The following is a 17525-nucleotide window of genomic DNA, read 5'->3' on the forward strand; positions in this document are numbered from 1 at the left end:
AGCCTGTTTAATATCTCCACTTTAGTATATAATGGTCACCTTGAGCTTAATATGTCCAAAACTAAACTGATTTTCCTTCCAAAACTGGCTCGTCCCACATGTATTTCCCAATCACGGTAAAGGCACCTCCATTCTTCTCCTCACTCAGGTCATAAAACCTTGGAGTCATCCTTGCCTCTCTTCCTCTTTCACCCTCCCATCCAATCCACTAGCAAATCATGATGACTATATCTTGTAAATATAATCAGAATTAGACGACATCTTGCCCCCATCACTGCTACTATCCTGGTGCAAGACAAATTCATCTCACTCTTGTTTTCTTGGAGTAACTTCTGAACGTCTCGCTGAGCTTATACCTTTCCCATCTTCTTGCCTCCTTACCCCTCTACTGACTACTCTTCACATAGTAGCTGAAATGATCCTTTTTAATAATGATGCTTTTTCACAAAAATAATGTTACTCTTCTACCCAAAGAGCTCAGTGGCCCCTCATCTCATAATTAAAGCCATGGTCCTTTTGATGGCCTATTGGACCCTACATTCTTCCTGCTGCCTGTTCTTGTAATTAAAGTTTCATTGGAACATGACCACACTCATTCATTTACATATTGTCTGTGACTGCTTTCAGTAAAACAGCAGAGTTGAGTCATTGTAACAGAGACTCTATGGTCTGCAAAGCTTAGCTATTTACTGACTGTCTGGCCTTTTACAGAAAAAGTTTGCTGACCCTTGCTCTAGAATGTAAGGTTCTTTTTTTTTTTTTACATCTTTATTGGAGTATAATTACTTTACAATGGTCTGTTAGTTTCTGCTTTATAACAAAGTGAATCAGTTATACATATACATATGTTCCCATGTCTCTTCCCTCTTGTGTCTCCCTCCCTCCCACCCTCCCTATCCTCCATTTTCTTTTGATTATTTTTCTTCTGGAGTGTTTGCCCTTTTCTTTTTGAGTTACATGAGTTAGCCAATTGTCAAATGTGTAACATAAATTACAAAAGTTAGCCAATTGTCAAGTGTGTAATAAATTTTTTTTCCAGTTTACCATTTGACTTTATGCTTGGGTTCATGGTTTGGGGGAATTTTTAATGGTTTAAATTTATATGTCAATGGATTCATCTTTTCTATTTCCTGAGATTAAAAGCCTAGTTTACACATTATCTACTCCAGTGTTATAAATAAATTCAGACCTATTTTCTTCAAGTACATTTATGTTTTATTTTTTGCATTTAGGTCTTTGATTTATCTGAAATTTTAGCATAATGTTTGAAGTAGAGATCCAGTCTGATTTTTCATCCACAAGTGGATAATAAAGTTTTGTATTTCCATCTGTTTTTCCCCACTGAGTTGAACTGCTATCTTTATTATACAAAACCTCAAATATATTTACATTGACCCTCTTTTCTACTGCACTGATCTCAGTGGCTGGAGGCTATGACAGAGGATGTTTAAAATGGAAAAAAACAGAGTAGAAATGCTAGAAACACTTTAATTGAAACAGTGCAGGGCAGTGCTGTTTAAATACTGCAACTTCCTAACATATTTTATATCTGATGATCCTCCTCCTCCCCCAAATCATCTTTTTCAGAAAATTGTACCATGTGCGTATATAAAATATTAAATTACAGTACCTGTCAAAAAGGAAGAAAAAATTCTTAAAAGAGGCTGTAATGAAAACTGAGGTATTCTTTTGGAATCAAAGGCCCACAGGATTTCTCCTTCTGACATACACTTAGGTTGCTTTCTAATTTTATAATCAATAAGGAATATTAAAAAGAGTGGCCAAATAAACTACTATGTAAGATTGGCAATACTGTGATCTAAAGAAGCAACAGGTCTGGATATTTGGATTTCAAAAGTTCAGACTGAATAATTAAATGTTACGCTGTAAGTTTTTCCAGAAATTCCAGTTTCCTTAATTATATAATCTCTGTGTTTTATAAAACCTTATCTAGAGCTTAAAAATATCCATGTACTAATCATTAATTAATCTGCTTTCATTCCTATAGAAGTCTTATAAACATCTTTTTCAATGTATTTCTTGACTATAGTTTCATAAAATTATAATACATGAAATTAAAAGACTAGGTTTAGGTAAAGGAATGGAAACAGCAGGCCCTAAGTATGGTTATCTTATAATTTTTTTAATAAATTTTCCAAGTACTTACTTATTAAACAATGTATGTTATGGGAGTAACGAGAATTGTCTGGGATGGTGAAGCTGCCATCACAGATAGCAACCTGACTCTCACCAAAAGGAAGAGTGAAGAAACAAAGTTTATACAGCAAACATCCCAGGGCCTGTAAAACAAAGAAGCATGAATATCATCAGAGCTCAAGTATCAACTTAACCACAAGACAAAAAAAAAGTAGCCACAAACCAAGAACTAAATATGTTATTAAAAAAAATAAAAGCCTAATGTTTCTATACTGGATCAATCTTTTCACAAATTACAACTTAAACAAATTAATGCACTTAATTTTTAAAAAGGCATTTAACTGCATCATTACCATATTTTTCTATCACATCTGTGGCTAGCTGGCTGAATTAATGTTATCATGGAACTCTAGATCATGAATGATATAACTAAAATTATAAGTGGCTGGTTCCCTTCGGGAGAAAAATTACACTTTTATTTCTTTCACAAGGAAAATATATATTTAGTACATAACTAGCATATAACAACCAACGATGTAAGCACAAGGCTCCTCCGAGCAGAATTCTTTAAAAATTCACTATAATATCTGTTTTAAAATTCCAAGTACGAGTTAACCAGCACAGTTAAACTTAGCATACAACCATCAATACTGATTATTCCCTGATTTTCACTGATTTCACTGAGCACGTCATTATTTCATAATATATTATTCACTGAGCACATAATATAAAAATTCGTTCTCTACTTCTATATATAATCCTACAACTTTAATTCTATATTACACTAGTCATATTTGCACCTGGGTAATCTATATAAAATTCAAAAAGGAAGGGCTCTGTCTGCTTCACTTGCATGGATTCACAGACATCATAGCACCAATAAATCTACTTGCTGACAATGAAGACAAAACACCCTAAAACACAAATTGCATCTGGAAAAGTAGCACAGGAAATTTTTAGCTAAACTGCCAACAGCTCACACCTGAGACACAGTAATAAAATGTGATTTTCTGCTCAAGAAATCATTATGCTGTCACAGGAAGTGTCACCTATAAGCCTTATGAGTGTAAGGGGTGATTCTAATTCTAAATTGATTGTATAAAATTACCCAGTAGTAACTATACAATTACATCAGCAATAACTGAAATTTGGCCTATCTAAAAATTAGCAAATCAGCTTTCCTTCGTTGGATTTTCTCCACGCAGCAACTTAGCAAACCCAATTAACAAATACACTAGCTTTATAACTACTATGAAGATCACAGTATACAGAAATACCTTTCTGAGTTCAACAATATTAACTTACAACACATTATTTTCAATACTATAACAGTCTTCCAATGAAAAAAGTTTAAATACTCTAGAAATTTCAATATATTAGTACAAAAACATTACTAGATTATTTACCATATGACTAACAAAAGTATTAAGATTCTGAATAGAAATAACCAGTTCAATGTGGCTTTAAAAAAATTTACAATGCTTTTTTTCTGTAAGGAAGATATTTTCAGCTTTTATGCAACAGATTGAGCGTAAGCGTTCCTTAAAAGCACTAAAAAGTATATTATTAATTGTGTAATATCTGCATTAAATTACACATTTCTTCTGCCCAAATGATAGTTAGGCCAACAAGATCTGCATTTTAGCCAGTTTTATCTTGTCAATCAAACCTTTAATAACGTATCTTTTGTTGTGGGAGTTCCCAGATAACAATTTTAGATAGCAATGCCAGTGTACTTAAAAAACATAAATCTAAAATACTCTTGCTTTACAGAGTGTGAGCACAGTGAGGTGTCCTAATTTTTTTTCACACCAAAGGCATTTCCCTCTTTATCCATTTGATACAATGAGAACTGTTGAAGAAACAGGAGGGAACGAATGACCTTATTTTGAAGGCTGAGTATCACCGTCTTTAATTTTCCTCGTTAAAAGGTAACATGAAGCATCTGTCACTGAATTTCCTACTGGTCAATAAAATCAGCATCCTAGTTCTCAGGATAAAAATAACCTACAATGAAAACTTCAAAACAAAAATTTTTTTCCCAAAATATATATGCTAAATGAATACTTTAACCTCAATATCATAACCCTCTGAATCAGCAATATTTTTTTTCTGGATATTCTTGAATTCACACCTAAGACGTGTAGCATTTCATATGAGCTAAGACAAGCATTAAAATGGCATCACGGAAATTAAAACTCTGTCAAGCATATAAACACAGATTCTGTTTTCTGATTACTTTTCTGGCTTCTTTTTTATCTTTGAGTATCTATTTGTCATCCCACAGCTATACCAAGTTATCCATTATAGAAATACTGTCCCATATACTAACCTGTAAATGGTATAAATTTTAAACTTATCACTGACAATTTAGTATGCTGCCTGGCATGCATTCGAAGCCTGGTGAAAAATGAAAACAACAAAAAAAGATTCCCTCCTTTTTGTTAAGATATTGGGCTGCAATCAAGTTCTTAGAGACTTTTTTTTTTTTTTAATCAACCCTTGATGATTTCAAAACAGCAGTCAAGCTATAATGTCTGTTGTTTCCTCTGCTGCTGAAATACGCTTTTAGGTAATGTGGATTTCAACATCAGTCACAAAATTAGGCCAGGAAAGACTTCCACAATCACCTCCTCTAATTAATACTTTCATTTTATAAATTAAGATCCAGCTGAATTTGCTTTCTACATTATACTGCAAGCCATTTACTATAAACCATTTAATGAGTCAAATGTTAACGCTGAGAAGAGCAACGGAATTTGAGTCACACAAGCTGGTGATCTGTAAGCAGTATCAAATTACCTAAATCAAACCTATTCATGGTTTGATTAAATTATGTATATGGTTAAAAAGTCAACTACCACGAGATTTAAGAACCACCGGTCAAAGAGTGTATATTATGTAGACAAAGGAAAACCAATCACAGATACTCTTTTTTTTATTATTATCTTGCAAGAATATCTGGTATCCCAACCCCTATAAGAGAAGGCCAGGAGAGGGGCACCAAGAAGATATTCATTTGGGTTCACACGTTACACTCGACTACTTTCTAAACATTACGTTTTAAAACAAATATGACTTTTCTTGGAAATTCTAGAACTACTTCCAAAGGAGTATTTTTCCTCCATCCCTAACATAGCCACTAGTGGTAGATGTGGCTAAATACGTGATAAATTTAAATGAGTTCACATCTAAAATAGAATTTCCTGCTAGTTTATTAAATATAGCCCAAACATATTTTACTTCTGAAATAAGTTCTAAAGAAGTGCGGGCACTCTAACATAAAGTTCAACTCTATAGAAATATGATATATCTCAATAATTCAATCCAGATATAGATGCTAAATGATAAAGAACCTAAATATATACAGGTTAGTCAATGGTATGTTTATAATTTTTAAAAAGTTTTACTCGTTAGTTTCCACTAAAAAGATCCTAAAATACTCCAGAAAATTATCAACAATATTACGTAAGAATTAGGTCTAGCTTTTCCATACTGTGATCAACCAAAATTGCACTCAAATCAAAAAAAATTGTTAACAATCACATATAATTTAAATTCTAAAAAATACTGTGATAAAAAGTTACATTATATGGAAATCCTTTATTTGCCTTTTTATACCTAAGCTTTCCATCTCAGGATCAAGAAGGTAATATGTGCTAATATTTTTCTTCTGAAGAAGAAGCTTTACTGTCCACCACTCTCTGCTACTTATTAGGAAATACCTTGCGGAGGACAGGGGGAAAATAATCAGATTTTGTTAATTTGGTTAGTGAAAATGTCAGCCTTTCTTGGCCTTACCCAGATATCAGCCTTGGTGGTGATAGGTTTCCCTCCATAAAGGTTGATCATTTCAGGGGCTCTGTATGACAGAGTTGTATACCTGGCAGTAAATAAGTAAAATGGAGTGGAGATATAAAAAAAAAGACAGATACTACATTGTTTCTACATAAAATACTACGAAAAACTTTTAGGTTCGATAACATTATCAAGAAATAATACTATTTTAAAAGCTCATTAAAAGTCCATCAAGGATTAAACAATACAAAGCATCTATACACATTTTTATTCAACAAGTGCAATTGCATCTATAATGATAAAAACAATTTTTAATAGAAAAATTTTAAATAAAGGTGATGTATGGGAAATGTAGTTTTCCTTGAATTTCTTATAGGAAATAATACAATTTGACTATGAAAATATCCTTATCAAAATATTTGAGTCTATTAATTTAAAAGTAAAGCTTCCACCCTCTCAAAAAATTAATTTCTATGTTTATTAAGCAGCTTGTTTTTATGGACTCTAACATAATTCCTTGCACATGGTAGTAAATCTCCTTTAGGTTTGTTTTTATAATTGTTGTTTTAAGAGTAATCTCGTTGCCATAATTAACTATCATTACTTATACTAATTAAGTACAGTTCTAAAACTGTCAGCATAAGCAATCTGGAATTAAGATACTGTGAATAAATATTTACCAGTATAAAAACTCCAAATCCATTATGAACAGAATAAAGTAGTGCTCAATGAACAGAATAAAGTAGTGCAGAAATTATTAGAATATCAAAGGAATTCCTATAGTATGGCATAATTTAAGATTCATTTTCAGTGTTTTTATGTTTTATTTTACATGAATTATCTTAAAGCTCAATATTCTACCATGTTACTTTTTCCAAATTACCCTGACTGGGTGATACATTCTGATGATACTACTACAGAGGAGTGATCTAAGAAACCAGAATATAAACTACATGAGGACGGGACTTTTTTTGTTGTTGTTCACTGCTATACTGTATACCAACAACAGTGTCCACTACATTGTAGGCCCTGAATAATTACCTGTTAACTGAATAAATGGTTAGATCATTAACTCAACTGAGCCACAAAGCACAAGAACCCATGAGCTTATTACATTCATCACTAGTGTACAATTCTGCTGAACCTTAACTATACTTCAGATCTTAACAGCAAGAAATGAAACTTCCAGCAAGTCAAAGATGCTTGAGCAGAATTCTGCAGCTGTCATTATACATCACAACCCAATCTTTTAAAATTTTAAAATTATATGTATATGCATATATCCACAAGAAGCTAATTCAATAATTCATTGTTCTGTTTCTTCAGGACATTTATATGTTTACTAAGGAGTTTGTTTTTATGGAATCTAACATAATCATCATAGGCTGTTTCCTGAGTAGAAATATGTAAGTCTAGAAAACCATAGTTTTATACAAATGGTCCAGAGTAAGATCAGCTCTACTTGAGCTATCTCAAAATATATGTTGCAGTTCAAACGAAAGCTCCTAGGCAGCCTTAAACAACTGAGAATTTGTAAGGAAGTGAAGAAAAGCAACTTAGAAAAGGCAGCTACTTAGAAATTTCTATTCTGACAGATCTTTCTGCATTCTGTATCATTTTATTAAGATAACCTAAGATTTACAAGCAGTACTATTTTCTAAAACTAGAAAACAGAAGTCAGGGAAAGGTCCTTCTAATAGTACTCTAGCAACCATGGAAAGTACAAGATTAAGAAAACGTAAGGCAGATACGAGTTACATTTCTACCAGAAAGTTTTCCAATACAATATTATAAAGTAACAAGTTTTCCACATAGTTTTCAATGCATTACTAGGTCAATCTTCTTAACATTAAATATGAAGTAAAAGTTTAATGTTTTCAAATAATTTAATTTTTTCCTAACAAGCACAAATCCTCAGTATCAATAAAAACAAAGATGTTTAACTGAATTCAGCAATAACTTCAAACCCCCTTTAATGATTCCACTAATTACTATAGCTTATTTAACAAACTTCTTGATAAATTTGTTTACAATGCAGATGAAACTTTTGTTTCCATCATAAAATGTATTTCCTATTGAACTAGATGAGACATAAACTAATCAATGTCTATGGCTCAGAAATATCTTAAAGAAATCTATTAATGGAATACCTAAAATTTATATTAGCAGAGCTGGTCACAGACTCAAGTTAACTAAAATTCCCATGAGACAAAACACAATAAAGATAACACTTACTTTTTAATTTCTTCTTCTACTATATTAACTCCATCTTTCTGAGGATTAAGAAATTTATTTGTGGCACTGCCAAAGTCACAAAGTACATAGTTTCCACCATCATTCAACAAAATATTTTCCACCTTCAGAAAAGAAAAGCAATTAACAGTATTTTCAAGGTGAAAATTATATTTTTATAACAATGTTTTTACACAGTTAAACACTGATATATAATATATAGAGAGAGACAGAGACAGAGACAGAGAGACAGAGACAGAGAGAGACAGAGAGTGAAAGAAAGAGAGAGAGAGAGAGAGAGGATACCTCAAATTGTGAGCAAGGACAAATGATTCAGAACAAAAATATACTTTACTTTATCTACTGCTTCTCTCACTAAGAACAGAAAAGTGCTTCTCCCATCCCAGGATGATTTCTGCTAAGGGCCAAGGAACCCTAAGTCCTCTCAAAAACTGCTTCTATGGAAGAGAAGAACTAGTAGCAGTCAGAGTCTATACTATGCCTCCATTTTTCTCCTTTTCTGACACTTAGCTTACCTATAGAAAGGTAACAAAAAACATTACAATTCTACCTTTGATTGACTCCTAATTCCATTTTTATCTAAAATACTACACTGAAAAACACAGATTTTACTTTATGCCTTAACTTAGAGATCAGAGTTGTAGTAACTTAAATGAAATTATGCGCACAGTTTCTAAAACAGGAGAATGTGGGTTCACAGCCCAGCTCTGCTACTTATTAGCATATGTACCCTTGGACAACTTGCTTAACCACTCTTGTGCTTTAGTCTCCTTATGTATAAAATGGGGAAAATAATAATATCTATTACAGGGGACTGTTGTAAAAACTGAAAGAATTAAAACATGTAAAGGGCTTAGAATAGTGACTGAAATAAGGTAAGCACACAATAAATGATACTATTATTAACATTTTTACACAATATTTTTTATTTTTATGATACAGTTTTAAATGAGTAATTTAATTTCTCTCCACTCTACCAAAATACTCACATTACAGTTTCTTTACAATTTTTCTTCTATATTTCATTTTACTCTACTTTTAAAAGTATTCAATATTTGCACAAAATATTTATATAAGAAATCTACTTAAAAAAAAGAAACTTACTTAAAACAAACAGGATTGCATAAATTTACACATGTAAAAAGAACTAAGTATATGAAATATGGTCTATATAAAATTATGCAGTTCAATGTCTTTTTTGTTTTAAAATCAAGAGGACTCAGCTGAAAACATCACCTTTACATTTAAGAAGTTAATGAGCTATAACAGTGCAAAAAAGTCAGACCAAATTATTGGGGAAAATGTAAAAGCTGCATATTCAAGAGAACTGAAATGAACTATACTGGTTATCAAAATTAAGGGACAGAGGTCTGTAGTCAAGTATTTCAATCTTGCCTTGACTTGTATCCTTTCAGCACAGGTTTCCCTGGATGATGCTTTCATGGTTAACAACCTATATTCTAAGTGACATCTTCTATTCTCTTGTATCTTAAGAGCATTTTATTATCACTTTTCATAAATTTTGTATAATAAGTATACAAAGTATACTTTGTATACTTTGTATAAGTATACAAAGTATATAAGTATAATAAGTATAATCAGAATTGTATAATCAGAATTGGGATCCATTCATTCATTAAATATTTATTGAGACCCTGCTATGTGCCAGGCACTGTTCTAAATGCTTGGATACATCAGTACGAAAGAGAAAAATCCCTGCCCACAGGAAGCTTACAGTGTAGTGGGAGAGGACAGAAAATAACCAACAGACATAATACATAAGCAAATTTTATAGTATCCGAGAAAGTGACAAGTGATAATAAAAGGCAGAACAAGTAGAGTATGGAAAGGTTAGGTTGTAATTATAAATAAGGTGGTGCAAGGACAGGACTCACTGAGAAAGTGAATCTGAGCAGATTTGAAGTGGGGGAAAGATTAGCCATGGGATATCTGGGCATAAAGCATTTCAGGAAGAGGAATTTTTGTAATCTTAGTGTTTGTAGGTATCAAAGAGGACCCCTATGCTTCTAAACAATATGTGTAATGATAGCTCAAGCAATATGATACCAGGAATGTTCAATCCCCTTTGGGCACTTTTTCCAATTTAACAAGTGGGTACCATATACAAGAGGTCAGATTCCATGAAAATGTAAGACAAAGTGACCTTTGAGTGGCAATCACCACCAAATTATAGTAAATTATCTAAAACTACAGTAAATTATAAATAAATGAGTAAAGAGACCCATTTACGGTCACCTCCAATATCTCTGGAAAACACCCTGATGCTTAAAATGAATTATAAGAAATAGGAGGAGTGCTGAACTGGGAAGAATAGTGTGGAGGGATATCTAACCTGTGTCAGTGATGTTCATATTTTTGTTCATATGAAACCTTTTAAAGAAGCCTGCTCTGTAAAACAGAAGCAAAGTAGGGAGCACAAAATCTACCTCTACAGTAGTGCTAGCAACCCTCAGGGTCATGAAAAGCACAATTTCAATTCTATAGTCAGTCTTTTATGGCCTCAGGGAATGTAGCTGGGGACAGAGAGACCAATCTCAGTGCTAGTAATAAAAACTGGTTTATATGAAGACAATCCAAGAACATTTTTAACTCCAAAGTTTAAAAGGCATTAATCCATACGTAGACTAAAGTTCATACCTTCAGATCCCGGTGAATTATTGGAGTCTTACACTGATGCAACCTTGCAACAGCTTCACAGGTATCACAGAATATCTGTAACACTTCTGGTTCTGTAAAACCTGTCTGCAGCTTCTTATTCATCTGATTCACTACCTGCCCAGCTAACCAAAAAAGTAATTTTGAGAAGACATATTTTTAATAAATGAAGACTACCACAAACAAAGAGATTAAGAAATGTCTATGGTCTCAGGTAATGGAGAATTGGCTTTTTTTGTAATTTTCATGTAAGGATGCTTATTATACCATATTGTGTTGATTTAATGACATACATTTTTTTTCACATTTTACATCTCTGAAGTGAAAACATCTTAAAATAAGTGACGTTCTGCTAATGCTATTGGCCATATTTTAACATCTCCAAATTCAGAGTGTACCTTGTAACTGATGGCATCACAGATTTGAAGAAACGGTTAGCACGGGTAAACAGTGGTGAACAAAGATAAAGTCTCTATTATCATGGAATTTATAGTCTAAAGGCAGAGATAAACAATCACACAAATATTTATCATAATTACGTACAATAAGGATAATATGAGAAAAACCCAAATTTAAATTAGTGAAGGAGGATGGGGAGAAGAGAGTGCCAGAGAAGGCCTAAGGAAGTGATTATTTATGTTGAGACTGAAGGTTAATCAGGAATTAACCTGGTAGAGATCTGGGAGAACACACTAGTGATAGCAAGTGACATATACAAAGGCCTCTAGTTTGGGAAAGAGCTTAATGATTTTGAATAACTAAAAGAGAACCACTGTGGGTATGGTCTAGAAAGCAGAGAAGAGAGTAAAGTCAGATGATACTGACAAGACAAACAAATCAAGATTTTATCTTGAGATTTTTATCTTGAGAACCAAGGAAACTTCCTGATCTGACCTTTTAGAAGATCTCCTTGATTGGGGGATAGAGGAATCACAAGAGTGGAAAAAGAGAGATAGGTTAAGGGGCTAAGGCTCTAAACCAGGTTAAGAGATAGTGGGCAGAGTAACTTACTAAAATCAAATAGCCACAACAATGAGCCACGAGAGAATTATTAAATATTACAATGTACTACAATAATTGATAATCTAATAATGACAATTCTTAATTACTAAGAGAAAGTTTACTATTATTATATTTTAACAATGCAAGTAAATACATGATTCATTCACAGCATTCTAACAGAAATCAAGTTTGGAAATTTAAAAAGGCAAGCTTATGTTAACTTGAAACTTTCCTGTAACAAGTCTGAATAAATAAATGTCTGCTACTGTGTAATCTGTAAGAAGGTGCATACACACCTGTTCCTTCTATTATTACTGTCTAAACAGCATTCTCATATATTTTCTGAAATAGGTGTTTTTTCTTAGAACTTTAAAGCAGGGGGAAAAAAATTATTTTGCCTATCAATCCTCAACTTTCAGAAAACTCAGGTCCATTTGGTTGTAATTTGTTCAAAGTGTCTCATATAAGATTGAGGCACCTGACTAGGCAGCAATTTCCTCCATCCTCGTTTGTCAGACGCCCTGACTCATGTTATCCAAAAATTAAACAGTAAGAAAAGTGCTTTCTTGGTGTTCATTCACATTCTTAAAATATCTTTTCACAGATAAGAAATCGTAACCTTGAACTCATTCTATCTTTTCCACACTTTCAATGTTGTAATGAGTAGAATAAATTTTAAACAAAAGTCGATCTTCTTTCTTCCCTTCAGAGATCTTTGGGCTTGAAACACAAAATCCAGTCCCCCAAAAAGGCTAAAAAGCTCTATTTGAGCTGCATTTCAAATGCAGAAACAAACAAAATTTCATTATTCAAAATCAAAGTCTTCTGAAAATTAAAGTAAAATTATTCTAATGAAAAATTTTAAAATCAGATTCAGAAAGGAAACAATGTATACTGAAGGTCTTTTAAGATAAGGTGCATGTAACTCCCGAATCTTTACATATTTTTCACAGTTATCATCTCCTAAACAAGAACTTTTATACGCTGCCCGATTTCATTATTAAAATTTAAAAAGTCAACATTTTTCTAGCCTCAACAATCTTCATCTCTCTGAGATTACAATTATACTTAATTTAAAATGCTATACTGGGCTTCCCTGGTGGCGCAGTGGTTGAGAGTCCGCCTGTCGATGCAGGGGACACAGGTTCATGCCCCGGTCCAGAAGGATCCTCCTGCATGCCGCAGAGCGGCTGGTCCCATGAGCCAGGGCCACTGGGCCTGCGCGTCCGGAGCCTGTGCTCCACAACGGGAGAGGCCACAGCAGTGAGAGGCCCGCGTACCACAAAAAAAAAAAAAAAAAAAAATGCTATACCATCCCATTTAAATTTTGATATGACTTTTTTTTAACAAGATACTTAATTTTATCTGCAGTAGACTGCACCATTGGCTCCCAAATACTCACTTGCCTAAAAACTGAAGCTCATGTAGTTCCCCTTTTAAAATGTCTTCTGGATGACAATGAAACTCATCCAGGGTTATGATTATGCTCAATTCAATTATTTTTGAAAAGTTACAAGTAGCGAAGGGCTATTAGTCAACTCTCATCCAGCTAAGAATTGGCACCTTAAATGCTAGAATTCAGGAAAGTAGGGTAAAGAAAATCAATATCGTCTCCTTAAAGAGATCACAAATGCTTTACAGTAGAGAAGATGCTATATAAATAAGGAAAAACAATCAAGAAAATATCTAATTTTTTACATTATATATGGAAATAAGTTACAAACATATCACAATAGATATTATAATATTGAGTCATTTCATTTTCCTCTGTCCATCCCCCTTCTTACAAGACTGGAGTAAATGAGACCACGTTTTCTCCATTATCATCACCAACCTCCTTCTCCTCCAACCTTCAGGAAGTGACAAGAGTTCCTGGTACCATAATTAACAATCATAACTGTCTTAAGAGAATTTATATATAAACCAGGGCTCCCTAGAATCCAAACTGTCAGATACAGTCTGATGAGGGAGGGGGGAAAGCAAGTTTGCAGGAAATGGATTAATTGCCCCCATTACACCCATTAAAGTAAAAAAAAAAAAAAAAACTTTTCAGGGACTAAAAATTATTATTATAATAATTTAGGCATACTATACAAGTAAATATTTCTTTGAAAACACCACATTATATCCAAATAAAATGTGGTTTTCTATCTTCTAATGTTTTCAAAAGACCACATAATATAAGTTTATAAAAATTATAGATCAAAATGCATCCTTGAAATTTATTATATTTAATATGTTCAAAGATAACATGGTAGCGTGCTGGAAAAAAATCTTGCAACACTAATATGGACACAGTATGCTCTTCTTGGTTGGATTATAAAAGAAATGTATAGGCATCAGGAAAGGTGACTGTTCTTTACTTTTTAGATTTTCTGTTTAAAACCCAACAGCACTTTTCTAATTGTCCATTAACATATGCTCACATCATCATTGCATCAACTATGAGTAGGTTTTAAATACTTTTTAACAGCATTCCTTATTTAGGCAAATAATTAAAGCTGAGATTGCAATGAATGCCCAGAATTAGATGACAGCTGCCCTAAGAGAAACCAAGACACCTACTAACCCATTTTTATAGGCAAATTTTTTTAGCAAAAAACAACCACAGAAAAATACTTACCTCGACAATATTCCATTAAGATAAGCACTTCCCATACATAATCACTAACTGAATTAACAGTACAGTCCAAATAACCCACGATATTTTTGTGACCAGACAGCTCTTTCTGTAAAAAATAAACAAAATTTTAAAAACTGGCAAACATATTTTAAAGGTCTATCATTAACAACGATTTGAAGTCTAAATTAATATATTTAAAGAATTTCAAAAAGTAAGATTTAGGTGTAAGTATGGAATCCGACACATTTCAAAAAGGTTTCTACAGTTTCAATGGAAAGTTTATTTATATGTGACTGTCATTTCCTAACAAGCAAATAGTTAATGAATACTTATATTCAATTCAATGGGGAAGAAAGAGATGGTTCATTCAAAAGTAACAGTTTCCAGGGCTTCCCTGGTGGCACAGCTGTTAACAACCTGCCTGCCAATGCGGGGACATGGGTTCGAGCCCTGGTCCAAGAAGATCCCACACATCGCAGAGCAACAAAGCCCATGTGCCACAACTACTGAGCCTGATCTCTAGAGCCCGCAAGCCACAACTACTGAGCCCAAGTGCCATAACTACTGAAGCCCACGTGCCTAGAGCCCATGCTCCACAACAAGAGAAGCAGCCGCAATGAGAAGCCTGCGCACTGCAACGAAGAGTAGCCGCCGCTCTCCGCAACTAGAGAAAAGCCCTCACACAGTAACAAAGACCCAACGCAGCCAAAAATAAATAAATTAAAAAAAAAAAAGTTTCCAGAAGTGAGTGTACAAGATAGTCCTTTGGGACTCAAGAATAAAATACCAGAACTTTTACTTATTTTTATCTTAAAAAGATAAAGAAATTAAGCTCTAATATTTATGAACAATTACACTCGCGTTTGTTTGTTTTGTCTGCAACATATTTCAATTTATGTCCACCTAGTCAAGTGAATTTATGAATGTATGTACTTTTAACTAAATAACCTAAAAAAATAAACAAGTAGCTAAAAAGGATTTCTGTAAAGAAACCATAAAGATAACACTAATATTACAAGTACAAGAAACTAAGAAGAAAATGGCAAATCTGACACTTTTGCTCCTAGTACAAGACAATCATTAACATTTATCAGGTTGACAATCATCAACATTTATAAGGTTAAAAATCATAATGATCTAAATAAGGTCTGTCTGTAAATTAAAAACTCTTATCAAGAATACTGTTTAAAATAATTTACATCCACTATCATTAAAATAAACCTAGTTTTAAGTGTGTAATATAATTTGAGATATTAGCTAACAGCAGCTGAACATGTGAATAATTCATAAATAAACATAAATAGTGAAGGATTAGTCATCAAAAAACAGTTTGAAGACAACTGCTCACCTCCCCAAAATAGCTTATTTAAAAGCATAGGATCTGAGTTTTGCTGAGGTTGATGCTATGTTTTATATATCTCAAAATTATACAAAATCTATTGAAAGGAAGAATTACAGTACAATACCATATCTGGGCTTAAGTTAGAAAACTTAGTCTAAGATTCCCTATTATCTCGGAGTAAATCTTTTCACCCTTTTGACTAATAGCCTTACCTGAAAAACAGCAAGTCTCAAAGCCTAATCAACTCTAGTCTAGCTAAGGAATAGGGATAATAAAAGCAGAATTCTGATAAGTCATACTGTATAAATGTGTCTATCTTCAAACAAAAAGGATCAAAATATGTGTGTTGATAAAGATGTTGATACAAAATAAGAAAATCTCCCTCTTAGCAGCTGGGGAAGCTTGACAGTAACAAGTGTTTTCAAGGAAGTAGATAAACTAGAACCCTCCTAACACTGCCGGTGTGAACAGAAAATGGTTCAACTGCTGTGGAATTAATGGTTCCTTAAAAAGTTAAATGTGGAATTACCATATGACCCAGCAATTCCACTCTTAGATACATACCCAAAAGAACTGAAAATAAACAATACATACGTACACATATTCATAGCAACACTACTCACAATAGCCAAAAGGTAGAAATAGCCCAAATGTCTATCCATGGTTTTTTAAAAAAGTCCATCAATAGATGAACACATAAACAAATTTTGATACATATATAGTATATATAATGGAATATTATTCACTCATAAAAAGGAATGAAGTACTGATAAGTACTACAATGTGGATGAACCTTAAAAATATGGTAAGTGAAAGAAGCCAGACACAAAAGGTCATATATTGCTTGATCCCATGTATATGAAATATCCAGAATAGGTAAATCTATCGAGACATAACATAGACGGGTGGTTGCCAGGGCCTGGAACAAGAGTGGAATGGGGAGCAACTGCTTCATGGGCAGGGGTTTCCTTTTGGAGTGATGAAAAGGTTTTAAAACAAGGTAGAGGCAGTCTGTGCACAATACTGTGAATGTACTAAAAACCACTGAATTGTTCATTTTAAAATGTGAATTATAAAATGTGTAGTATGTGAATTTCACCTAAATAAAACAAAAATGTTAAATATATATATTAGCACTTGATAAACAGTAGATGAGGAGGAGGAAGAGGAAGAGAATAAAAGAAGAGAAGACCAGGAGAAAGAGGGGAAAACAAGAATAAGAAACCACCCAGAGCACTGACAATAAGCAACTCTAGAAAAAAAGGAAATTTTTATTCTGTAATTTTCTTGAAATGTTTAATCTAGTTAACTGAGTAACTGAAATTTTCTTTAATGGCGTATTAAAATATTTTTCACTTTTCCTAATATTAAAGAAGAATTTTTTCCTTGCTGAAGCATACCTTACCAATACTACAGAGTTCACACACACACACACACACAAATCAACTTTACGGCATGATTTTAAAAATGAAAAGCAAAACTAACTGTGGTCTGTGAATACTAACACATATAAGTGAATGTATTAAATACCCAGGGGAAGCGTAAGCACCAAATTCAGGATAGGGGTTTCCTTTTGGATGAGGATAACAGTATAAGGATAACATTACAGAGGAATACACAGAAGGCTTCAACTGTATCTGTAAGCCTTTAATTCTTAAGTTGGGTAGGGGGTAA

The 17525-nt window shown here is 33.1% G+C and overlaps 1 protein-coding gene across 4 annotated transcripts in view; it reads right to left on the minus strand.

Annotated features, from left to right (window-relative positions):
* The window catches only part of BMP2K (BMP2 inducible kinase), a 126366-nt gene that overhangs the window by 51408 nt on the left and 57433 nt on the right, over positions 1-17525 (minus strand). For all 4 annotated transcript variants that reach the window (XM_060147963.1, XM_060147962.1, XM_060147964.1 and 1 more), the window contains 5 exons: positions 14510-14615; positions 10867-11009; positions 8191-8312; positions 5959-6040; positions 2168-2300 (listed from right to left, as the gene is read on the minus strand). In XM_060147963.1, the coding sequence (XP_060003946.1) occupies positions 2168-2300; positions 5959-6040; positions 8191-8312; positions 10867-11009; positions 14510-14615 (586 nt within the window). The remainder of the gene's footprint in view (positions 1-2167; positions 2301-5958; positions 6041-8190; positions 8313-10866; positions 11010-14509; positions 14616-17525) is intronic.

Source organism: Lagenorhynchus albirostris, chromosome 4 (genome assembly GCF_949774975.1).
Source record: "Lagenorhynchus albirostris chromosome 4, mLagAlb1.1, whole genome shotgun sequence".
Lineage (NCBI taxonomy): Eukaryota > Metazoa > Chordata > Mammalia > Artiodactyla > Delphinidae > Lagenorhynchus > Lagenorhynchus albirostris.